The 25932-nt window shown below is 35.6% G+C and overlaps 1 protein-coding gene across 4 annotated transcripts in view; it reads left to right on the top strand.

Moving 5' to 3' along the window:
* The window catches only part of Rap1a (RAP1A, member of RAS oncogene family), a 77812-nt gene extending 52592 nt beyond the window's left edge, over positions 1–25220 (top strand). For all 4 annotated transcript variants that reach the window (XM_020177544.2, XM_020177542.2, XM_074050768.1 and 1 more), the window contains 7 exons: positions 4632–4715; positions 10331–10399; positions 12433–12489; positions 14566–14706; positions 16608–16751; positions 21434–21549; positions 24538–25220. In XM_020177544.2, coding sequence (XP_020033133.1) covers positions 4659–4715; positions 10331–10399; positions 12433–12489; positions 14566–14706; positions 16608–16751; positions 21434–21520 — 555 coding nt within the window. In that variant the 5' untranslated portion in view covers positions 4632–4658 and the 3' untranslated portion in view covers positions 21521–21549; positions 24538–25220. The remainder of the gene's footprint in view (positions 1–4631; positions 4716–10330; positions 10400–12432; positions 12490–14565; positions 14707–16607; positions 16752–21433; positions 21550–24537) is intronic.
* Positions 25221–25932: the final 712 nt, after the last annotated feature.

Here is a 25932-nt window from a genome sequence, read left to right as displayed (position 1 = left end):
TTTATTTTTCAGTTCTTTGACAGTATACAGATAAACAGTTTCTTTTTTGTATCAAATATTTATCCTGCAACTTTGTGAAATTTACAAATCTGGTAGCTTTTTAATATATTTCTTAGAATTTTCATCAGACAGGATCATGTCATTTGTAGATAAAGAAAGTTTACTTCTTCCTTTTGCATAGGGTACAATCTCTTAAGCCTAGCTTCGTACAATGTTGAATAAAAGTATTAAGAGTAGTCACAGAGTAAGAGCAAAAAAACACTTGAAAAAAATCCAATATCCATTCCTGAGAACCTATATAATTAAATAATCTTAAGACTATTAAAGTATAAAGAAGACCTGAGCCAGTTTGAGAATAACTAAATTAGAGTAACCTAAAATGCTAAATGCATGGAATAGGTAGGGATTCTTAATCTAAGGTCCTAATGTTTGTATAGGGAAAAACAACAAAAAACTAACCTGAATGAAATTTAGTATTTCTTTCTATTTTGAATACAAGCAACAAACCACAGGAGTATTATTAACAGCAGTGGTGACTTTGTTACTGATAAATGTTATTCTATTTTTCCTGCATTCTTAAAGTTTTGTTTCTTAGAGTAATAAATAGCAATAGATAAGACTTTTTTTTATCTTGCCTTTGACTTGGAATGTTTGGATGATTTGCATATATGTAATGATGTAATTGTCTTTTTTGTGATTCTGGGATTTGAACTCAGATCTTGCAAGGCAGGCCCTATGCCACTTGGGTCACACCTCTGGTCCTCTTTGTTCTGGTTATCTGTGAGATAGGGTCTTGCTAATTGCCCAGGCATGCCTGGACCAGGAACCTCCTATTTTAAGCTGTCACTGAGGTGACAGGCACACGCCACTACACCCAGCTTTTTTCCATTGAGATGGGGTCTCACTTCCATTCAGATAAGGTCTTGCTGGCCTAGAACCACAATCCTCCCTATCTCATCCTCCCGTGAGCTTGAGATGACAGGCATCCAACTCTCCCCCCTGCCCCAATATTGGTTAAGATGGGGGTCTCAAGAACTTTTTGTCTGGGCCATCATCAAACTATGATCCTCCCAGTCTCAGTTTCCCAGAGTCACAAGATTGCCTTTTAATTTTTCCATCTGCTATTTATTTTTTCTATCTCTTTCCTATTTTTTTCTTTTTTGCTTGCTTGTTTCCATTTCTCGTTTTATTTTGAATTGAAAATCTTATCAATTTTTTAAATTTTCATTTTATTTCCACTATTAGACTATTAGGATACAACTCCTGTACACACATTCCACAACTCAGTCAGTCCCATGTTGTGGTCAGCTGTGTTTACATCATTGTGTGATCTGCTGAGTGTTTCCCTGCCCTCTGTTCTGTGAAAATCTACCTCTCAAAATGGTACCCAAAAAGCAAAGTAGAATGTGCTTAATTGAAGTGATAAAGTGAAAATTTGAGATTTGTTGAAAGGAGGAAGTTCTGGGAAAAATGAATTGAGCATCTGCAGTACAGCATGGAACTCTATGATACTGAACACATGTGGCTTTTCCTCCATGGCCTTCTCCTTGGATCCATATACCTGTCGGTCTACTAATATTTTCAATTTCTCTCCTTTTCTTAAATTGTTATTCTAACTTACGCACATATATTTTACTTGTACACATGTTGTAAGTCCGGTGTTAGTTATGACTTCACTTAAAGTGGTTTAAGTCTTTTAGATTTACTCTCACTAACATTTAAGTCTGTGCTACTGACTTTTTCCCTCCTGTTTTTTTAAGAAGGGAGTCTGAGAAAATCGTTTAGTTTCATTTCTGAAGAATATGTTCATTTCTACATTGACTTTTTTCTTTAAGCATTTTAAAGCTGTTCCATTATCTCCTGTCTTGCATACCTTTCCACAAAGTGTATATATTTTCTCCTTTTTTCAATTTCTTCCTGCCTGCTTTCCTTCCATTTCTACCACTGAGCTACACCTGCAACTTATCAAATTTTTAATTGACAAATAATTGTATATATTTATAGAGTACAGTGTGGTGTTTTGATATGTGTGTACATTGTGGAATAATTAAATCAAGCTAATTAATACATTCATCACTGAATCTGTTTATTGCAAGGCTTCAGTTTCTGAGGCACATTTTTAAGTTTGAAGAGAAACATTCTGGATTTCATTTCCAGTGAATGAGCAGAAGTACAAGAGTTTGTAATGATTCTAGGCCCTATCTCCTTGAACTTTGACTGGATACTCCGGGAAGTAGATTACCCACATCAGACTTGAATTCGGCTTCCCTGCCCTCTGCAGTAAAGTATTTTAATTCAGGGGTGGGGGATTCTTCAGGTCTATCTGGATGTCTGAATCTGCCCTGCCTGGTCCAGTTATTCTGCAACATTAGCAGGAGGAATGAGGCCACCTTACTGTGTCATACCTGATACACAGTTAAGGCTTTACAGTGCTTCCTCTTACTGTCAAAGATAAGAATTATCAAAGAATTGGCAGTCGTTGTGTGCTACATTCCTTTATTCAGGAATATAAATTTCTTTACTTTGTTCCTAACTAAACTTGATTCCGTTCTAATTTTTTTCTCTTTGACAGCTTTTCAGAAATTTTATTATTGTGCATTGCTATGGTTTTCTTTGTGTTTATACTACTTGAAGAAAGGGCTCATTGGGTTTCTTGGATCTGTGGATATATAGTTTTTATCAATTTTGCAATATATGTTGTCATTATTTCTTCAGATAGTACTTCTCCCATTTTAGTTACACATTTATTAGACTGCTTATTAATTTAATACTGTTCTGTGAATCTATTCTTTCTTTTTCCTTCTTTTCTCCCCCACCTCTCTGCCCTTCTTTCTGCCTCTCAACTTCCTTTCATCCTCATCACCACTTATGTATGTATGTATGTATGTATGTTTCTTCTGGGGTGGGGTCTTGCTAGCTTGTGCAGGCTGGTCTAGAACTTGATCCTCCCACCTTGTCCCCTGAGTACTGGGGATTACCCATGTGCACACATGGCTTCTGTGATCGTGTTAAGTAATTGATTTCACCCTAGTTTCAGGTCCATTTTCATTGTTTTTGCATGTCTGTTAACTTTTGTTGGATGCTGCACCTTGTTCATTGTTCATTGGTAGAATTTTTTTCCGGCTTCTTTTAAAGAGTTGGATTCCGTCTGGTGGACAGTTGAGTTACGTGTGGATCAGCTCTCTCCTTTTGAGCCTTGTTTTTAAACTTTGTTAGGAAGCATTGAGAATATCATATATTCTAGGGCTTGTTTGGCTCTACTGTTAAAGTGTGAATCTTTGGCGGTTTCTAGTGAATTCTGAGTTTTTCATCAAGAAAGATTTTTGTAGTCAGAACTCTGTTTCTCAGTACCATGTGAATGCTGGGGATTTTTCAGCTTGTATGTTTCTGTTTATTCTTTGCTTTACCTCACAGAGTTTCAACCTGCATGCTTGGCTTAGTATTGGCCACAGACTTAAGTGAGGCTCCTTGCATATTTCTGGGATTTTCTATGTATGACTCTTTTTCTCTGGTATATTTCCAAGCTCTGCTTGAATTCTTTCTTTTGTACACAGCCTGAAAGTGTCTTCAGATAGAAACCCAAGACAGTTGTAGATCTCACTTCATTTCTTTCCCATCTCTAAGAAATCACAGCCCTACATTTCTTATTGTTCAGTGTCTGAAAACAGTTTCAAATTTTTTGCCAAGTGTTCAGGCTGTTTACTCTGGGATGAAAAGTCTGATCCTTGTTACGCTATAATGACCACCAGAAATAATTCCTGGATTTTTACCTTCTAAGATAACCCTGGAGATTTAAAAAATTAGTTTATAGTCCTTTTATTTTCTGTGTGTGTGTGTGACTGAGGTTTGACCTCAGTACCTCATACTTGCTAGGCAAGTGATATACCACATGAGCTACAACCTGAGCCCATTTTGCCTTTTTAGTTATTTTTCAAATACATTCTTAGACTATGATGCTTCTACCTGTGTCTCCTGCATTGCTCAGATTATAGGTGTGTACTACCATGCCCAGCTGATTGGTTGAGATGAGGTCCCACTCAACCACAATCCTCATGCTCTTTGCCTCCTTACTAGCTTGGATGAAAGGCATGTACCACCACACCCATTCTGAAGTATATTACTGATTCTTGCTAATACAGGTTCATAATTTCATCTGATCTCCTGTTTGAATACTAATAATTTTCAAGGTGATATATTACATGACTCAGCTATACATGAACAACATACTTTAGAATTACTATATATTATTTTAGGCAAATAAAATAGCATGCACATAATACTAAAGCTCACGAGTGAACATTTCAAGAAAATACACAGAGGGCTTAAACTACGCTTTGCAAAAGACTTAGATCCATGATTATAGTTACAGTTTTAATCCTCTTGTTTTCTGATCAAACACTCTTACAAGTAATATGAACAGGCTAACAATTGATCCCTGGTCAAATACATCTTCAGTGAACTAAAATGTCTGGCAGGAGACCTATAGGCCTAAGTCTGCATGAGTTTTGAAATATACCCTCCGTTTTCCACTTGATATTGTCAAGGGAGAAAATAAAAACAAAACAAATCCTATATTTCATGTAATATTCTTAGGCTATTCTTAGTATGTTTGTTAATTTTTTATTTTTCAGATTGTCAGTATTTAAACAGACCACATCATGCGTGAATACAAGCTAGTGGTCCTTGGTTCAGGAGGCGTGGGGAAGTCTGCTCTGGTAAGTTAGCACCTAACTGTACTAAATAGTATATAACATGCAGTATTTTGACCTTACCTTTCATGCTTCCAGTCACTAAAGGAAAAGGTGGCTTTACTTTTTATAGATTTCATGTTTGGCTCCCAAGGACAATTGAATCATTCAGTACCCAAAGATGTGCAGTTTTATTCTGGTGGCTCACTTATTCCTTTGTTTACCAAATATTTATTGGCACCTTATATGTCAAGTGCCAGTATTCATGATTCAAAAAGGAACACAATTGTTCTCATTTTTAAGGAATTTTACATTCCAGTGGGGAAAAGTGTTCATTACAGATTCTAGTGGTATAAGTCCTCCCCTTTCTCTACCCCAGACTTGCATGGAATGAAAGTTACTTTTTGCATAGTTGCTGTATTCATTCTTTAAGGAATTTTTAAGCATCTACTATGCCAGACTTGGGGATCACAAAAGTAAACAAAAATAGAGTCTCTCATAGACTTTATGTTGTAGCATAGCATAGGAAATATAACAAATATACAAAGAACTACTTGCTTGTGATTGTGATGAGAGACACTTTGAAAGAAGAATACAGATTGTTTAGGGAGAGCCTGTGACGAGTGGACCTAAATTAGCTTTGAACATCTGAGAGAAAGGTCGGGGTGACTGGGGCAGGTGTGAACAGGGCACATAAGGAAATGAAGCAAAAGAGAGGCAGGGGCCAGACAATTACTTGAAGACCGCGTCAAAGCTTGGAACTTATTTCTGATAACAAGAAGAAGAAACTGAAGGTGGAGTTCTGGAGGGGCAGGGTTATTGGCTGTGTTTCAATGAGTATACTCTGTGTAGCTTAGAAGAGAAAATGGAAGTGGAAGAAAATTGGGAGCTAATTAAGTACACTAGATTAGAGTTTGTGGAAGCTAGGTAGAGCCCTGGCACTGAGGAATATGTAGATGGTTGAGGATTGAACGGGGTGTGGAATTGACGTAACTTACTGCTGTATTGGAGAAAAGAAGGAGCAGTAATGTCACATTTCATGTTTGTGAAATGTTCAAGTAAACACATAAGTACACAAATGGATCTCTACGATAACAACTTAAAAGAGAGACCTGTGATATTATTTTAGGTGTCATCAATGTATTGATGGTATTTAATTTCATGAAAATTGTATTACTGTCAAGAGTACAAATTAGTACCTCTGTGTGAATGTTTGAGAATATCTGTCTTTTCAAGTACATATAACTTTGAATTCAACAATCCCTTTTCTAAGAATTTATCCCTAACATAAATTCACATGTACAAAATGTCACGTCACAGTCACAGATATACATTGCAACATCCTTTACAGTGACAAGAGTTTGTAACCTAAATTCTATCAGTAGGGGCTAGTTAGGTAAATTTAAATACATATTCAGTTAAATACTGTACAGTCATCGAAAAGAATGAACAACTATTCATATATTGATGTAATTATATCCACGTTGTATCATTTATAGAAAAAAGGTACTAAATAGTGTAGACTGTCATTTCTGTTGTATTTTTTTAAGGCAGAGGTTGAGGGGAGATATCTATAAAATATACAAATTTTTCTCTACAAGGTTATGAAAACTGTGGATGACATCTGTTACTTCTTGAGTTTTGGATAGGTACTTGGGACCAAGGGTAGTAAATATGATAAGGAAATTTTTAAAAATCCATAGAACTGAGCTGGCAGAGTGGCTCAAGTAGAACGCTTGCCTAACAAATATGAGGTCCTGCAGTCAAACCCCAGTACCACCAAAAAAAAAAAAAAAAGAAAAATCCATTGGAATGAAGGAGGTTGTTTAGGGAGAGACTGAAGAGGGCGCTGTTGCTCGCACTCTCTCCCTTGCTGGAGCGAGGTTTTCTCTCTCGCTCCTTGGTTATTACTGAACCTAACTGAGCTTAACTGGAGGCGACTGGAGATTTTAGAAAAGATGTAGGATAGACAGACAGAAAGAAATTTGGGGTCAGGTGTGTTGTACACTCTGCTGGAGACACATAACCGTCATTGCTTCTTTTTCTCTATCTTGATTCTTTAAGGCCTTATTCCTTGCAGTTCTTTAAAACCTTGCTTCAAACCCCTTGTTCCTTCCTATTATTGCTTATACTCTCTCTACAACAAAATTAGAGATAAGGGCAAAATAGTTTCTGCTGGATATTGAGGGGGGGAGCGGGAGGGGGTGGAGTGGGTGGTAAGGGAGGGGGTGGGGGCAGGGGGGAGAAATAAACCAAGCCTTGTATGCACATATGAATAATAAAAGAAAAAATAAATAAAGTAAAAATAAATAAATAAATAAATAAATAAAACCTTGCTTCAAACCTCTTTCCTTAGGCTCCCACTGTCCCATGTTTGCTCTTAGCTTATCTTTAGCTTAATTGCTCTTGAAGAATTTTGCCCCCAGGCTTGCACTGTCCCATCTCTCTTTAGCTCTCTCAAAGCCTCAGTGCAACAAACTTGCAAACAGCTGCCTACTACCTGCATATGCACAACTCTTAGTCTCGGTCCTTAGACTTGCACTGTGCACTGTCCTGTGTTCTCTTTGGCTTTTCTTTAGCTTTAGCTTTCCTAAGGCCTATGTATGAAGTTCTTTCTCAGCTTTGCTTTCTGAAGCCTATGTTAAAGTTCTCAGTGCAGACTTTCTATCAACCCCCCCTTAAGCATTTTCCCTTTTTCCTTTAGCATTTTCCCTTCAACAGTTCTTTTCCCTTCAGCAATTTTTCCCTTCAATAATTCTTTTCCCTTCCAAAAGCTTCCCCCACCAAAAAGCCCAAAGATCCAAAAAGTGAAAGCCCTAAAAGGCAAAAGCCCTTTTCCTCCTTCAGGGGTCTTTTATAGCAGCAAACAGGGTGGAGCCACAGGGAGGGGTGTGACATTGTAACAGGAGAAACCTGCATTCCTGCTTCTCTGAACATGCCTTAAGAGACGCACCTATTCTGCCTTTCCCTGTTTCGTGCCAGGGCTGTGCCTATCTAGGCCCACAGGTAAAAGCAATTAGTTGCATCTCACCTTGCTTGTGCCCAGTTCTCATAGGCTTTAATCCACTCCCCACAAGAGACTAAAGAAAAAACCTAAGACTGAGGTCTGTGTATGTGTCAACCTTTAGAAAATGGGTAGAATTGAAGGATCCAGTGTAGAGGAATGCATCTTGTGCTGTGCTTCAGTGTAAAGAATACCTAATTGACCTCTCAGAGGTCAAGTAAAAGAAAGTCAAGAAGTCAAGGAAAGAAACATGGGGGTAGTTGGACCTGATTTAAAAAAAAAAAAGCAGCTTCTGTGAAGTGATGTTGCCATAACCACATTGGGTTGGCTTGCAGAATAAATGGAAACTGAAGAAATGGAACTACCATGTATATTGTTGAGGAAATCTGATTATGAAAGGGAATAGAAAAAGAGGCAGAAGCTGGAGGGATCGTGGGGTTAAGGAAGGTTTTGGTTTTGTTTGGGGATTAAAGCAAAACAGGTCTGGTAGAATGGCTCAAGGTATAGCCCTGAGTTCAAGTCCCAGTACCGCAAAAAAAAAAAGTAGTAGAGCATGTTTATATGTTGGAGGCAGCAATCCAATGGAGAGAAAAATGAGAAAGGGAGGAACAGATCCAGTATGAAAACCAAAGGAATAAAATTTAAATCTATGTGAATGAATGAGATATCCCTGAGAATTGAGAGGATAGGATTCAGAGGAATAATGAAAGATTACTTTCAGTGAAAAAGAAATGAGAAATGTGAGATTATTTTTCATTTTTACAAGCGTTATTAAAACCTGGCTTATAGAAGGCTCTTGGATTTTCATGCCTTCATTTGCATTGAAGCTCTTGCAGTAGCACCTGTCCTGTACTCTTGAAAACTCCACTGTAAACTTAGGAGACTGGAGAGTGCTTCATCTCGTATCATTAGAAAAATACATAGTATGACTAAGGACCCTATGTGTTGGACTATAGTTTGATAACCTCTGTTCTAGTGTAAAGCATATTAAGAAATCATGTCAGACTGGTTTTCCTATTTAAATTATGCCCTAATAAGATGAGGTAATTAAATTCTTGATTAAAAAAAATGATGATTAAATGGCTGGAATGTAGCTCAGTGGTAGAGCATTTGAGGTAGAGACTCTGAGTTCTATCCCTAGCACTGCAAAAAGAAAACAATGATGATTGAAGTTTTTAGTGTGATTACAGCCTGCATTTCCTTTCAAATTAATGCTTATCTCAGGCTCAGACAGTGTATAAGATATTCCTCTAAGTAATTTAAGTGCACGTGACTTCAGTACACATTTTTACCTTTGCTTTTAGGCAGTAATGTACCAGACTCTGTTTTTAAGCTGGCTAGGAAGTACCTCACACATTGTACTTTTATTTTTTCATTTACTGAATGATTAAGTGGGTAGTTTCCAGTATAGAAATTTTACAAATAAAAAAGTACAGTACTCCCCCCTTATCTGTGGGGGATATATTCCAAAGTTTTTTCCTGTACTTACATACCTATGGTAATGTTTAATTTGTAAATTAGGCACAGTAAGAGATTAGGAACAGTAATTTACCATAAAGTATATGGTTATTTTTTTCTTTCATTAAGAACTTTCGCCTTTCTACTTAAGCCACTTTTCAGCTTCATTTTGGCAAAGTGAAAGTTGCCAGTATCACTACTGTTATGCTTTGAGACCATTATTAAGTAAAGCAAGAGTTACCTGAGAACAAGTACTATAATACCTCCTCAGTTGATCTGTAACTTACATGGCTACAAAGTAACCAATGGCAGGGGTTGTGTATACAGCATGGATTCACTGGACAAAGGGATGATTCATGTCCTGTGTGAAACAGAGCAAGATAGTATGAAATTTCATCACACTACTCAGTATGCCATGCAGTTTAAAACTTAGGAATTGTTCTGTAATTTTCATCCAATATATTTGGACCATATTTGGCTGCAAGTAACTGAAATTATGGAAAACAAAGCTACAGACAAAGAGGTTCTACTCTAGGTCCTATCTGGGAAAGGTGGGTGTTTTCCAGTGGGAAGGAATAAGACTTTGCCATCAGGAAGATGGTGTATTTAAATCACAGCTCCAAATGGGAAAAGTAAAGCTTTCTTGGATGAATCAAAATTTAAATGTGATTATAAATTAAAAGTGACTAGCTCAGTACCTGGAACATAGTAGGCATTCAATAAATTTAAAATTCCTTTTTTAAATCTTTTTCCTCATAATTATGAAGTCTAAAAATTTAGAACCTTTGTTTCTCTGCTTTGATAGCATGTGATAAAAGTTACTATAGAATGACAAAAAGGTAGGTTAAATACGGATTTTTAAAATAAATTATAATCTGTTATTTGTATTCTCATTGTATTTTAACCCTTAATATAATTATTTAACAGTGTAAAAGCATAGTAGTAATAATGACAGTTTTTAATATGGCCATCTTTTTTGTAATAAGTGTAGTTTTAGTTATGTGTGCATCATTATATTAGAAAATCATGATAATTTATACTTGTGTGTTTACTCAGAATTTTAACATAATTTCATTTAATCTTTACAACTCTGTGAAATTTGGTAACATTTAAGAAGGTTTGATTTTTCCTTCAAGTCTTTAACATTCTGCATTTGTTTTGTTGGTTTTTTCCCTCCCAGACAGTTCAGTTTGTTCAGGGAATTTTTGTTGAAAAATATGACCCAACGATAGAAGATTCCTACAGAAAGGTAAACTTTGGTACTATATATACATACTTACAAATAACTTATTATGGCTTTAAAACTTGCTCCGTGGAACTGCTTTTTAAAAATGGTTTTGAGCAATGGTAGAAATATGCTATATCTTTCTTTTAGACATTTCACCTAGACAGAATATTTCGTACAGAATATTGCTTAGGTATTAATACTACCTAATATTAATTAATTTTAACTAATTAATATTAACAAGTTGTTCCTTAATGTATACATTTTCCTAGTGGGATTTTTTTTCCCCAGTACTGGGGCTTGAACTCAGGCTCTACACCTTGAGCCACTCCACCAGCCCTTTTATGTGTGGGTTTTTGCAAGATAGGGTCTCACAGAACTATTTCCCCTGGCTGGCTTCGAACCGTGATCTTCCTGATGTCTGCCTCCCGAGTAGCTAGGATTACAGGCGTGAGCCATTGGCGCCCGGGTGGAATTTTTTTAAGTAGACAAAAATTGTGTGTAAATAATTAGGGTATATTTTCAACTACTTTTTGTTAACAAAAATTAAGATTACTTTTATGCTTGAGTGAAAGTTTTGATTTTTTGTTTGGTTATATAATAAATTTAAAGATATTTACCTTTGAACTACCAAAAATCTCAAAACTGATTGAATGTATGATATCAAAAGCAGACTTTAATGTAAACTACGGATTTTTGGTGATAATGTGTCAGTGTTCATCAGTTGTGGCAAATGTCCACTCTGGTGCTGGGTGTTGGTAAGAGGGGACGCTGTGCATCAGGACAGGGAGAATATAAGAAATGTCTACATCTCCCTTTCAGTTTTGCAGTGAATCTAAAACTGCTCTTTAAAAATAAAACCTTTAAAGGGAGGGGTAGAAATTAGCTAGATGGTCTTGACCAAAATAATAATAATAATAAATATTTAATTGCAACACTCAGGGTCTAATGCTCACTAGACACGTGCTCTGCCACTTGAGCCACTCTGCCAGCCCTCCTTCCCTTTTTTTATAAGACAGTGGGGAAATGAAATTCAGTGTATTAAATTTCACCTTTTCCACAGAGTTTTTCTAAAGAATAGCCCTTAATGTCTTGAGAATGCGGAAGCTCAATGCTGTTTATTTCTGTGTTCTCCTAATGTCATAAGTTTTGAAAATATTTTAGTAAAATTTTAAACAAACTTTTCTTTTCCTAAAAATCTCTTTGTATGCAGATTTAGCCATTTAATACTTTGTACTTTGTTTTCTCTGAAGATGATATAAACACAGTAGATCTTTGGTATCTTGGATTTATGGTTCCAAGGAGACCATCATTGAGGCAAACTAGGCATGCTTAGGATGCATAGCGTTCAGTGCAATACTGTGAATGCTTGATTCATTTTTCCCACGATAGCCAAAGACATGCCACTTTGAACAAATCTAAAATTCTCATTTAATCATTTTGATTAAGCACATTCATTTTTACCTGCTTTGGGGTACTATTTGCTTTTGGAGAAGCAGATCTTTACAAAATAAAGGGCAGGGAAATACCCACTCAGTCACACAGTGAGGTGTGACTGAGGATAACATTGGACTGGCTGAAAGCTTCTCCGCATCAGCTGAGCTGCATAACACCACTTGGAAATTTAAATTTGTTTCTGAAATATCTATTAATTTTGTATTATTTTTATTTGACTGCACTTGTTCAGAACTATGTGTAATAAATCTGCGAGTATACATATGTGCATTTTTCCTTTTTAGAACTTTTTATGTGTTTGCAGTTTTTCTAAAATTCTAAAATATGACCATTTTCTTTCTAGTAAGAACAAATGAGCATCATTGCAGCGGTCACAAAACATCTTCACAACATTAACCAACCTGATTTCTGTAATATTACTAGAATGTGCTTGAAGACTCTCACTCTTTATTATGGCACCAAGTTTAGTGCCATCAGCACAGCAAGCTGATGGAGAAATGCCTTGTGATTTTTAATAGTTACTTTGGGTGCAGAGGTAGATGGAAAACAAAATGACATTTTGATGTTACTTTTTCATTTTTTTCTTCTTTTTGTCCCTACAGCAAGTTGAAGTAGATTGCCAACAGTGTATGCTGGAAATCCTGGATACAGCAGGGACAGTAAGGATATATTTTTTTTTTTAATAAATTTTTAGCTTGTGAGCAGGTTGATTCTCCTGTGTAGAAATAATCATTCTCATTTTTTAAAAAAATTGTCTGAATGTAGGTCTTCTTATGGTTTGTTTTTTTTTTTTATGTGTGTAAAAACATTTGTGAGGTACTTAATGCCCTAATCAGGACTGATTGTACATTAAATTCACTTTCAGAATCTTTATTTTGGGTTTATTCTTATATTGAGTTAAGGAATGTGCTATAAATGCTTTAAAAAATTTAATTTCAGTATTTTCCTTAAGATACATATTTCCCTCTACAACCCCACTTCCCTCACTCCTCCAATGATTAACTGATTCATTGAATCCAGCCTCCGATAGCTTCTCAAACACTCTGTACATGTGTCCCTCAGGCCCTGTGCACTGCCATTTCTTTTACCCGAGATACTCTTCCTCCAAATCCTCACCTTATTTCCTGTGAGGCCTCCCTTTAAAATGTAAATTTCTCCCTGAAGAGATTCCTCTTCTCCTCTCCTGCCTGCTTTATTTTTCTCTATTAACATATATTGCATCTGGTAGACTTTATACTTTTCTTTTGTTTGTCTCCATGTACAACTCCTCCAGAGATTTTTGCCTCTCTTGTTCACCAATTTATCCCTAGTATTGTAGCAGTGTCTGGCCCACAGAGTAGCCCTCTATGGATAATTGTTGAGTAGATGAATCTTACAGAATGTCCTGATAAAGGCGGTTGAGATTCTCAGTAAGAGGTAGTAATACCACCACAGTTCTATAAGGCTATTCTTAGATTGGATTCTTCAAAACTCAGATAACCTATATGATTTTGATTAGTAAGTAGCAGAGACATTCTCTTGAGAACATGGTAAGAAGAATAGTGCTAGAATTTCTAACAAAGTTTATAAGTGAAAAATCCAGAAAAAAATCAGTTTTTATATTTTTCACAGAAAAATGCATCAGCAGCAGCATAGAAAGCTCAGCTTTAGTTCCAGGCTAGAATTTGAGGTAGGGAAATGGTTGAGTGATAGCCAATTTGTTGGAGTACCAATTAAGTGCAATAGCCAGGGTGGAACAACTAGAACTATTTCAGAGGTATGAAACAAAGTACAGGTACTGATGATGGGAAGTAGCAGGCCAAAAATGCAAAAAGTTTATGAAATTTAGGCCTTATGTTTAATACATCCAAAGATAAGAAAATCCAACATGTGTAGTTAAAAAGACCCAAGACACATACATTTTTAATATTCTGCCATAAGTGCCTTCTTAACATTATATATAAAATTCAAAGTTTTAAATTAAGATTCTGTTTTAATTTAATATTACTGTATATAGGTATCACATACCTATACTGTATAGGTATACCTATATACAGTAATGATTATCACCAAATAAAAGGAAGTATATGCAAAATAGAAACAAGTAATTTTAATTTGGCATGACTTTAGCTCAGTGACAAAATATTAACAATTAGTGAATCTAATCTGATATCTTTTCTAAAGGTTTGAAATGGTAGGGGATAAAAATGCATGAATAAGCTCTTCTAAAAAGAGTCTTGGTCTGGGATTGTGAAGCAATTGTAGAGCTTGCCTACCTACCCTCCACTATCCTCAGCAGCAGGCTTGTGCACATGCCTCTACACACAAAATCTAATGATTTTTAAGATGATAAAAAATCCAGTAGATATATTTGAGACACCATATGCTGGATGATTGAGTTATAATTCAGTACTAGGTTTGCCTCTCAGATTGCTTTTATAAATTTTCCAAGCAAAATTAATTAGGATCTGTATATAAAACAGAAGTTATAAACAGTTCTAAATCATCCAAAAGCAAATTGAGGTGCATAAGAATTCCTTTTAACTCTGCAGCTCTTTGTCATTGTCACTTAAGTGTAGAGAACATGAATATTCAGCTCAGAGTTGCTAGAAACTATTTATTATGTCTTATGCTTTCTGTCATGATAGCATGTGATTTAAAAAGTAGGACCCCCCACTTGTGATTATTCTGTTTAAAATTTTTCTAATATACATTTTAAAATATGTCTATTTGTAATTGATTATTTTTTATTATAGGAACAATTTACAGCAATGAGGGATTTGTATATGAAGAATGGCCAAGGTTTTGCACTAGTATATTCTATTACAGCTCAGTCCACGTTTAATGACTTACAGGACTTGAGGGAACAGATTTTACGGGTTAAAGATACAGAAGATGTAAGTATTTTTCTCCATATAAGTCATGTTGCCATCTCTCTGAGGCCAAATAAAAAAAGTCTCTGCATGTTGGGCTCACGCCTCTAATCCTAGCTGCTCAGGAAGCAGAGGATCACAGTTCTGAGCCAGCCCCAGGCAAATAGTTTGTGAGACCCTATCTTGAAAATACCCCAAACAAAAAATGGCTAGCAGAATGGCTCAAGTGGTAAAGCACCTCCTAGCAAACATGAAGCCCTGAGTTCAAATCCCAGTGCTGCCAAAAAAAAAAAAAAGTCTCTGCTTTCTCATCAGGAGAGGATTGGAAGGTATCTGCCACATTCCAAAAAGAGCTCCGATGACCAAAGTAAATCTGAACTTTAAATTTAATTATATGTGGAAGTATTTAGAAAATGAAGACTTGTATTACCACTAAAGTGATCATTGTGCTATGTGAATAAAAAGTGCAGTAGAGAAAGAACAGGAGTCAGTACTTCACAGAAGAAGTGGGACTCAAGTTGACTTTTGTTGTTTCAGAAATAGTGTTCAAGAACATAGTTAGAACGATAATAGAATGTTCCTATTTTTTAAATTCTGTGGTACAGTATTTATCTACATGCAGTGTTTTCCTTTGAATTATGTGAGATTTTTGTTTTGCTTTTGTTTGTTTTTTGAGACAGGCTTTGTAGTCCAGGCTGACCTTAAATTCACAATCTTCTTGCCTCTGCTTCCCAAATGCTAGGATTACAGGTGTGTACCACCACATCAAACCTTAGAAATCTTACCTTTTTTGATGAATAGCATTTTGTTGGTGGTGTGGTGTGTGTTTGTTTTCCTTACCTTTTGCATACATAAAATGTATGTTTATACATTCACCTCAGTTTGGGGCTACTGAGAATTCATTTTTAGCTGTGCAAATTAGGGTATAAATTTTCAATTACACTTTTTTGTTTTTGTGTGTTCTCTTATTACTAATGGGAGCACATGCATGAGCTCAGGACCTTAACCTTGATGATATTATAGGAGGGAGGGATTTGCACCATATGACTTATAACTATCCATACCTAATGAGTAGTTTCTCCCTTCCCATGACTAATGTGTCCAAGAGAATTCTGTTTTCATAGGCAGTTATGTGCAGATCATCAAGTTCCGATAATGTTAATTCCTTTATCCCATGTATTAAAGGAGAAAAGATGGAGTTGTAGCTGAATCTGACTTGGACAATTGCCTGTTTTAGGTAGAAGGTCCACCATGTCTCTTAGATTGTTTCTTTTGTATAATGTCCTTCACCTTATTAACAAATAAATGACTGTTCTGAACACCTTTTAACTGAGAAAGTGAAAAACAGGTTGTTTTACTGTAAGTAGGGAGTTGTGGATAGATATAGCCAAGCATTTGTGATACAATGGGGAAGAGAAGAAATAGCTGTTTTGTGAGTTTATTTTTATTTTTAATTCTCCTTTAATATCTCACCTAAATACTCTTCAAGTCTAGATGTCAGATGTAGAAGTAGAAGCTATTACTATGTTGGCCTTGTCACTGTTTTTGGTACTTTATAAACCTGTGAGATGAAACAGTTAAACCACTTAGGCCCAGCAAGTACATTCTTCTCTGTGTTGCTAGACGATTTGGAAGATATCTACCACATTCCCAAAAGAGTTCCTTCAGATTTTTCTCCTTGAAATCCAGCTCTTTGTAGTATAGTCCACATGAGAATTTTGGGATTATCCTCTTAATTGGTATGTAAATCTAGTAGGTTCTCTTCCTTCTCCCTCATTCTCCCTACTTCCCCCAACCCCCAGTACCTTGATGAAGTTTATAACACATTTCTGTTAGTAGCAGGTAATTGCTTATTAAGACAAGGCTAAGTAAATGCATATGTTATTGTTCATTTTTTTTGTTTTGTTTTTTGACCCTTCCCACAGGTTCCAATGATTTTGGTTGGCAATAAGTGTGATCTAGAAGATGAGCGAGTAGTTGGCAAAGAGCAGGGCCAGAATTTAGCAAGACAGTGGTGTAACTGTGCCTTTTTAGAATCTTCTGCAAAGTCAAAGATCAACGTTAATGAGGTAACCTACAACTGCTGGGCAGCACAAGTGCCTTTGTAGTTTCCTTTGCTTTAAATGAACAGTCAGTTGTTTTTTTTTTTAATTTGTTTTTGTAGCAATCTTGATTCTATTACTTTATAAAAAACACTTAAGTAATTCCTAGAGACCATGTTCCTTAACTTGAATAAGGTCACTTTGATAGCTGTAATGAGGACACCTAAATTCACTTTATTGTCAAAGAGGAAATTAAAATTAAAGAATATATTTAAAGTCCTTCTTAATCTTTAAATGATATGCCAGAAAGTAGTATGTGAAAATCGTCACAACACACTTACATTGTAACAGTTGTTCAGATACAGTTATAAAGTCAAGTGGTCATGTAATTGAAACTCACTCAGTCCTTCAGAGCTGATAAATGGGGGGCACAAGACTCTTTTTTTGTCCCTGAATTAAGCACTCCTCTATCTTAAGACTGTAACAGTGGATGGAAAAGCTTAGCAAACAAGCTGCATACATGCCTACCTGTAAAAGACTGTTTCCCAACTGCCCTCATCAATCAAGCAAAAGTTTGAGATTCCCTGTGCTTTTGTTAACTTTATTAGAAACCTTTGGGGAAAAAAACCAAAACAAAACAGAGTAAGCCTCTTCTTTCCCTTGCCTATGTGCTTCCATTTGTAGTGTCACAGGTAACTGGACAGAATTCAGGTCACCTAAAACACAGATAATGAAAGTGCCTCAGGTTATTGGAGGCCTTTTGTTTCACTTGCTGTTCCTCCCTCGCCCCTGGTTCTGATGTCATTTTAAACACCTGACAGAAAAAAAATTCAGCTTAGTACAAATCCTGTTTTCTTACAAATAATCAAGAATGCTGAAGCTTGTTCTTTTAGGTTAAAATCATTTTTAACAAGTACATAAAAACAAATTAATAAATTCCATTTGTTTAGCAAATATTCCTTCTTTTCTTCCTATATGCCTGATACTTGTTAGATACCCATTTAACAGACATCTGGACAAACACTATTCCCATTCTTAAAAAGTTTGCATCCAGGGCTGGGGCATGGCTCATGTGGTAGAACACCTTCCTAGCAAGCTCAAAGCCAAGAGTTCAAACCCAGTACTGAGGGAAAAAAAAAAAAAAGAGAGAGAGAGAGAGAGAGCGTACATCCTAGTAGGGAAACCAAGGGCTGCCAAGATCTTCCACATCAGTCCTTAACTCACTGCCAAGTAAATGAATGGAAATTTGGTAATCATCCAACTTCAACTTTCTCTGTTGCATTGCAGTTTCCTAAAGGTTATTTTGAAAATGTAGCTATGATAGAATTTTAATTTCTGGTACAGTCTTTTCTTTAAAAAAAAATGTAACTTTGATACAGACTACATTACAATTGGTTAATGCATGTGGCTAGTAGAACAGTGGTGCAAGGTCACCTTCTGTAGGATATAATTGGCCTTAAGGATCTGGTTCCTTATTGGCCCTGTCCTGACCCTCACTGGTGCAGTGCTGGGCCAGAGTTCAGCACATAGGACCTCTCCTAGTGTGAGCCAGAGATCGTTGGAGAAGAGCAGTTCCTCATCTTTTATCATTATATGTTTGTAGGATACACATGCTATTAAACTTTCTCTGGGCTGCAGTTTCCAGTACAGCAGAGGGACTTTTAACAGCAGTCTTGTTAGAGTCAACCATTGACATGGGAGTTTATGAAATAAAGTAGAAAACAAAATGAAATGCATTAGCTATTTTATGAATCTTTACTTTGGGCTGGTAGAGTGAGTCAAGTGGTAAACTGAGTTCAAACTCCAGTGCCACCAAAAACACAAGACAAAACAAAAGAATCTTTACTTTTTTGGGAAAACATACAAACTGCATGCTAGACATTGTTTTTCTGAAACTGACTTTGAACCTCAATCCTCCTGATCTCTGCCTCCTGAGTAGTTAGGATTACAGGTGTGAGCCACTAGTGCCCTGCTGTATGCTAGAAATTCTTAGTATAATTTGAGGTTTTGTTTTTCTTTTTTTTAAGTATTTCTTTCTTTGTAGTCTGATAATCTAGCTGTAGGATTCCTTTGATAGGTAATAGTTGCTCAGCAAGCTTAAGCTGCCTTGTAAATATTTGTGTGGTTTCCAAATGCCTGAAGATAGAGGGATAATAGTTTCATTCTTCTTGGCCTCAACTTTGGATTCAACTCTCAGCCTCATTTTTGAAAACAGACAAGGACATACTGCCTGGTGAGAGTCCTTGTAATTCTCTGATTATTTTTTTCTTTAACTCTTATCCACATGACTTTTGCTATGTTCTACAAGTATATAGCTATACAAGAATCACATCCGTCTTAATCAAGAATTAATTGTTCTTTGCTGAGGCTGGAATAATAATTGGAATCAAGACATCCCAATTTAGGAATGGGAGAGGGATTGAGAAACTCTATTCTGTGTTCCCTTTAGATTTTTCTATAGTTCAGAGAGATGAGGAAGAACCTAGGCTGGGAACTTTCAGCATTTCTAACCAAATATTATAGTTCGAACTTGCCCTCATCACTGAACCATCTGCTGCTGTGAGGTAGGCAATGTTTTCCAAAGAAATAATTTAGAATAATAAAAAATCAGTTACCTCTCTGTATAATGTGTGCCAGAAACTGGAAACTTACTGACTTGAAGAAACTGAAATCAAAACTATGTATATGCTTGATTAACTTACTATTCTGGTTTATCTTTTTATTACTTTTCATATTATAGCACACACACTTAGCCTTGGGAACTAGTGAATGCTCGCTTATGGCTTATGCACATTAAGTTCTTGAAGGCTTCAGAATTGTTAAACAATTTGGACTTCAGAGTTGTGAAAAGCTTGCATTTTATTCATAAATTTTGTATTTTCAAACTTTACTTAGACATAAGATAATAGGGAGTTAAGTGGTTCCAAGAAGATGGGAGTGGGGAGGATGGGACAGAATGAGTTACTTATAGCTTTGTTATAAGTCATTCCATTTTTTTTTCATTTTAACAATTTAGTCTTGTAATCTTTAGGCCATTAAAAAAAGTTAACTAGATGATTATCATCTTAAGGAAATGTACTTTGTTTACTATCTTAAAGATATGTAAGCCAAAGATTGTTAAATTTTTACTCTGAAAATTTACTTGAGATCTAAGAACAATAAATAATTTCTGTTTAATTCTTTATCCTGATTTACCAGTTATTAACATTTTGCCACATATTTTGCAGAAATCACATCTCTTTGATCCCAAATATTTTAGTAGGTATCCTTGGATCAAAGATATCCTCTAACAAAACTGCGACTATTGAAATCAGGAAGTAGGGATGTAGCTCAGTGGTAGAATGCTTGCCTAGCATGCATAAAGTCCTGAGTTCAATCCCCAGCACCTAAAAATAAAGACAAATCAAATCAGGAAAATTGGCATTGACACAATTCTTATTTGGTATATGTTCAGATTTTGCCAGTTGGTCCCTGTAATACTGTTTAAAGCAACTACAGGTTGGTTGGTTTGTTTGTTTTTATCCAACTCTCCAAAGCACTATTTATTCCAGGTGAGTAAGTTAGGGACTTCTGTGGTACCTTTTTATTCCAGGTCATTGGTAAATGAGTGTTTGTATTTATAGCAAAGAACCAAATTCAGCTGATGTATTTCATGTTTTAGCACTTTGGCATACTTACCAATGTGAAAATATATGTAAACATATGAGAATTAAAGTAATCTGCATCATTGTATTGTTGTCTTTGATTGTTTATACTTTTTGTCCAAAAATAAATATACAAGATTTATTAATGTATCATTTGTCACTTTAAATCAAGGATCAGTGGACTTTCTCTGCTTTTTACTTTAGCCAAAATCAACTTTACCAAAAAGAGGCAAACATCTTGTGCCTCTCTATGTGATATTTTAAGATGAACACACTTATTTCTTTTTCCCTATTCTAGCCAAAAATGTACAATCAGAATCTAATCATGGGAAACACCCGACAAACTCAAACTGAGGGAGATTCTGTAACTTTACTAGCCTTACTTTTCAGAAATGGCAGTGCCCTGAAGGACAAATTCTTAAGAACTGTTCCCAATTAACAAGGACAAAAGCATCAGGAAATAACATGCAGTGTGTGACCCTGGATATAGATTCTGTCCCTGAAGGGGAAAGTTACTTTTTAGGACGTTATTGGGATACTTGACAAAATTGAATTCACACTATAGATAATACACACTAGTGTGCCAATGTTAAATCTCTTGAATGTGCATGTAAGAGAACATCTGTGTTCTTAGGAAATATACACTGAACTATTCAGTGATCCATGTGTGCATACCACTAACTGATTCAGAAAATAAGTGCATGGATATATAGAGAGGAAAACAGTATAGTAAAAGTGGCAAAGGTTACTGATTGGTGGATCTAGGAAGAATATCCAGAAATTCTTTGGTACCTTTACGTTTACATTACCTTATTTTTCACTACCAATTCTTTTTTTTTTAACTTAATATCGAATGTCTAGGAGCAAGTATATTTCCTTCATTATGAATAAGTAAGTCCTGCTTTTTACTGAGAGTTAGCTGGGGCTTCTAAGGAACCTGACTTCAAAACAAAAAAAGCAAAACACAGATCTCAGAGCAGAATAGTATTTAACAGAACCAAAATTGTTTTTGTGCAACAAGGTCTCAGATATTAGTTGAATAATTTTTTTCTTTTTTTTATTTAGATATTTTATGACCTGGTCAGACAGATAAATAGGAAAACACCAGTGGAAAAGAAGAAGCCTAAAAAGAAATCATGTCTGCTGCTCTAGACAAAAAGTCAGCAGCAGCTCTGAGCCAGGTAAGATGCTAAAAGCTGAACTAATGCCTTTTGCATCATCTCCTTTTGTGTTTTCCCCAACTTTTAACTATTTCTTATTTACCTATTCTGGGTATTTCTGTGACTTGTACATGTGACATGCTTTTAGGGATATAGTTAACCTCTTTAATAATTTGCCTCCTCCCCATGAGATTCAAAACTCTGTAAGGATCACGTCTGATTTGCCTATCACTGTGGCTCAGCAGTAGAGCACTTGTGTAGCACGTGCAAAGCTGAGTTCAGTCCTCAGCATTACACAAAGGGAGAGGTGGGCTTGAATGCAGTGCCATCCTTGATGACTCCCAAATTCATGCTGAATTAAAGTGAAACAGTGGTCCCTCTGAAAGCAAGAGACATAAATGCACATTTGATAAATTATCGCAAAGTGAACACCCACATATCTCAATAGTGGTCACTCCTTCCTAAATGTACTCCTGCCCTAATAAGTTAGCTTTGCCCCTCTTTGAACTTAATATAAACAGAAACATGTAATGTGTTATTTTACATATAGCTTCTTTCACTCAATGTTTGTGAGAAGTATCCATGTTACATGTGACAAGTTCATTTTTATTATATAACAATAGTTCATTTTACTGTGTGACTAAAGTAGCAGTATATGAAAATTAGCATGGATAATTCTGTGCATGTTTTTGTACATGCCTTTGTACACATGTGCATCCATTTCTGTTAGATATATATCTAGGAATGCAGTGTCCAGGTCATATACATGTGGACAGCTTTCATAGATACTGATAAAAAGTTTTATAAAAATGGTTGTACCAGTGTACACAAGCACCAGCAGTTTATGAGTTCTACATCTTCCCCAGAATTGGTACTATTAGTCTTTTCAACTAGTCCTTCTGTTGGATATGTGTTCACATGTCATTGTAGTTTTAGTAGCCATTTCATCCCAGGTATGAGTTGACTTCTTTCCAATAATTATATCATCTCTAGGCATCTAAGTACTAGTTAACTTCAGGACCATTGAAGTTTTCACAGAGTGGATCCACTGGAGAGAAATTAGCAGCAGCATTTAAGCTGCCTATCAATTCAAAGGAGGCCTGGTGGGAACAATTATTTGTTTTCCGATAATTGTATATTTAAATCCCCTTCAGTTTTTCCTTTACCAACTATAAATAATACTCTAAAAGAATGTTTTCACAGAGTAGATTTATGATGTAGTTTGATGCTGTGTATATGAATATTACTAAACTTGATCCAGTTACAGGAAAGCAAACTCTTCCCATTTGAGAGTTGCTTACACTAATTATTATTAGTCTTGGGTCCGTTTAGTAGATTACCTCTTCCAGAGCTCCAGATTAATTAATACATATTTCCTTAGAGTAGGAATGAGTCTGTCTTAAAGAAAACAATTGAGTGAGTTTACTGCCTTTTAAAGTAAAAATAAAGAATGGGCAGAAAAGAGAAAGGGGTATAAGGATTGTCTGTGGTAGTCTTACTTAGGAAAGACAGCTTTAGGCTTTAATGATATTTGATTCAGCAACTTTAAATTATCAGTTCTCTGAAAGTGATTATTGTTAAGATTGCTAAAGTTTGTGTTTGTTTAGGGAAGAGTGCAAAGATAGGAATAATGAGGACTCTAGTTCTTAATTATTTTATTTTACTCTTTTGTAGCTTACTGACTCATTGACACAATTACTATTAGCTGCCCCTAGCTTTAACTTCCCATGTCCTTTTAACTTACACTTAAAGGAAAAGATGCCATCTCCTGACCTATGGTGATTTTAAAAATTCATTGGTACACGAGTTTTATCTTAAAGGAGAGAAATCATGACTTAGATCTAGAAAAAAGGACTTTGATTCTGGTTGTATCAATTCTGAGACTCTGGTATATAGTTCAACTTACAGTATAGTATAGTCACCAGATATCTCTATGGATGCTTCATAATGCCAAATCAGAACATCTTACTATAATTGTAGACTTGAAATTCCATGAAGCTGGGTGTGGTACATGCCTATTGTCCCAGCTACTCAGAGGCTGAAACAGGTGGTTCACTTGAGTCCAGAGGTTCAGGGTCAGCCTGGACAATAAGATACAGAGTAGATTTAAACAACATTTATAAACGTTTTTAGTAGCTTATCTGTCTGTAGCCTTTAGGCAAAATTATGTTAATCTCTTTTTTATTTGTCTCATTTTAAAAGACTTCTGACAGAAATTCATCATCATGGGTTCTTCCTTTATCCTAATTCACTTCTACTGAGCAATAATATTTGTTTATTCTTCTGCCCTTGAATATGAGTTCTATCTGTGTCACCTCTTGGCCTTAACCTGTATTAGAAGCAGTAGTCCTAGTATACTTAATCATAAAATGGTTGAGTAAAGAATTTCCCAACTGGGTGTAGTGGCTTGTGTCTGTAATCCCAGCTACCCAGGAGGGGACGATAAGGAGGCTCTCACTTCAAGGCTAACCCCAAGAAAAATTACCAAGACCCCTTCTCAGCCAATAAGCTAGCACACTATTGTGTGTGCACCTGTGGTCCCAGCTATGCTGGAGGCAAAGGTAGGAGGACTGCAGTCCAAGGCCCCATGCCAAAATGTAAGACTGTACCTGAAAAATAAGTTCTTGCAGACAGGTTCCTTAGTGGAGAAGGAGCCTTTAAAAATAAGGTGGTAATGGGATAGAAATGAAATACCAGTGTTCCTCCTTATGAGCAGGACTGCTGGATATAATGTAAAACCAGTAAGTGTAATAAAGTGAGAATAAGCTGAAGGTGATCAATAATAGAATTCCTTCGTGAACTCAGTCTTCTCTATTTGACCATTTTTAAACATTTTAATGAAAATTTAATAGCCCTTTTACTGCAGTTGTTCAGTTTAATTTAGTTCTCTTGATGATCAGAGAGGAACATTGTTTTTATGTCACTGAATATCTGCTTGTTTACTACCATCCTCCAACACCAAGAGGTAACCATATCTGTACACATATCTGAATCTGTTCATTGTTCTAGCTTACAGGAATGAAGAACTGTTGCCTAATTGGAAAGTGCCAGCATTCCAGACTTCAAAAAATAATTCTGAAGAGGCTTCTCCTGTTTTATATATTATGTGAAGAATTTAGATCTTATATTGGTTTGCACAAGTTCCCTGGAGAAAAAATTGCTCTGTGTATATCTCTTGGAAAATAAGACAATAGTATTTCTTTTTGCAATAGCAGTTATAACAGATGTGAAAATAAATATACTTGACTCTAATACAATTATACAAAAGAGCATGGATGCATTTCAAATGTTAGATATTGCTACTATAATCAAATGATTTCATATTGACCTTTTTATCATGATTCCTCCCTGTCAAGCACTAAAAAGTTGAACCATTACACTTTATATCTGTAATGGTATAGATTATGAAATTTCCCTCAAACTCATCACAGCAAATAACTTTTTTGAGTCATTGACTTCATTTTATATTTAAAAAATTATGAAATATCATCTGTCATTATATTCTAATTAAAATTGTGCATAATGCTTTGGAAAAATGGGTCTTTTATAGGAAAAAACTGGGATTACTGATTTCTATGGCTTTCAAAGCTGAAATATATAATATACTAAACCAACTCTAATATTGCTTCTTGTGTTTTACTGTCAGATTAAATTACAGCTTTTATGGATGATTAAATTTTAGTACATTTTCATTTGGTTTGTGTGTTTTTGTTATTGTTTATAGATTTAAGGCCTTTATTTTATAATGACCACATTGTTTATAAAATGCAACAGTAGCTCCTTTCTGCCTGGAATTTGCAGAACATTTGACTTTAAACTACGCTAACTGGTGATTTCTCTAGAAACAAACCTCCCACTTTCTGTTCTATGTATATTTATTCCTACTATAAAGTACATCAGACTGCATAGAATAGTTTTGTATATTCTCTCTTGATCTTCAAGATTGTGTCTTATTGAATAAAATATCCCACTGTATGTTATTTTTATATGTAAAAAGATAAGTTTAATACTGTATCAGGGTTTAACTTCTATTTCAAATCTTCCACAGCTTGTAATTTCATTAAGGGAATTCTTTTGCCATTGTTAATGTGTAGGGGTGAGTCCACCAATGAAGTGTTCTGTGAAAATTTTCAAACTTGCTTTATAAATAGATTGAAGAATTTGAGAAAAGTGAGTAAAACACATAAGAGGGATGTGTTAGTTACTTTTGCTTCAACTATATAAATAGAGTAATAGTAATATGAAGAATATGCTAAGTTAAAAGTTTAGCTGGCTATATAGTGGTGCTTTTCTTTTCCTTCCCAGTTATTTGCATTTTTACAAAAGGTAGGACTTAATTAGGACATGGACCCAGGGTGATAATGTGTCCTCCTAAAGAGAGGTAGAGCAAACAGCTTGTTAGCC

This window comes from Castor canadensis, chromosome 12 (assembly GCF_047511655.1).
Source record: "Castor canadensis chromosome 12, mCasCan1.hap1v2, whole genome shotgun sequence".
NCBI lineage: Eukaryota > Metazoa > Chordata > Mammalia > Rodentia > Castoridae > Castor > Castor canadensis.
The sequence above is the reverse complement of the archived record's forward strand: the minus strand, read 5'-3'. Positions and strand labels throughout refer to the sequence as shown.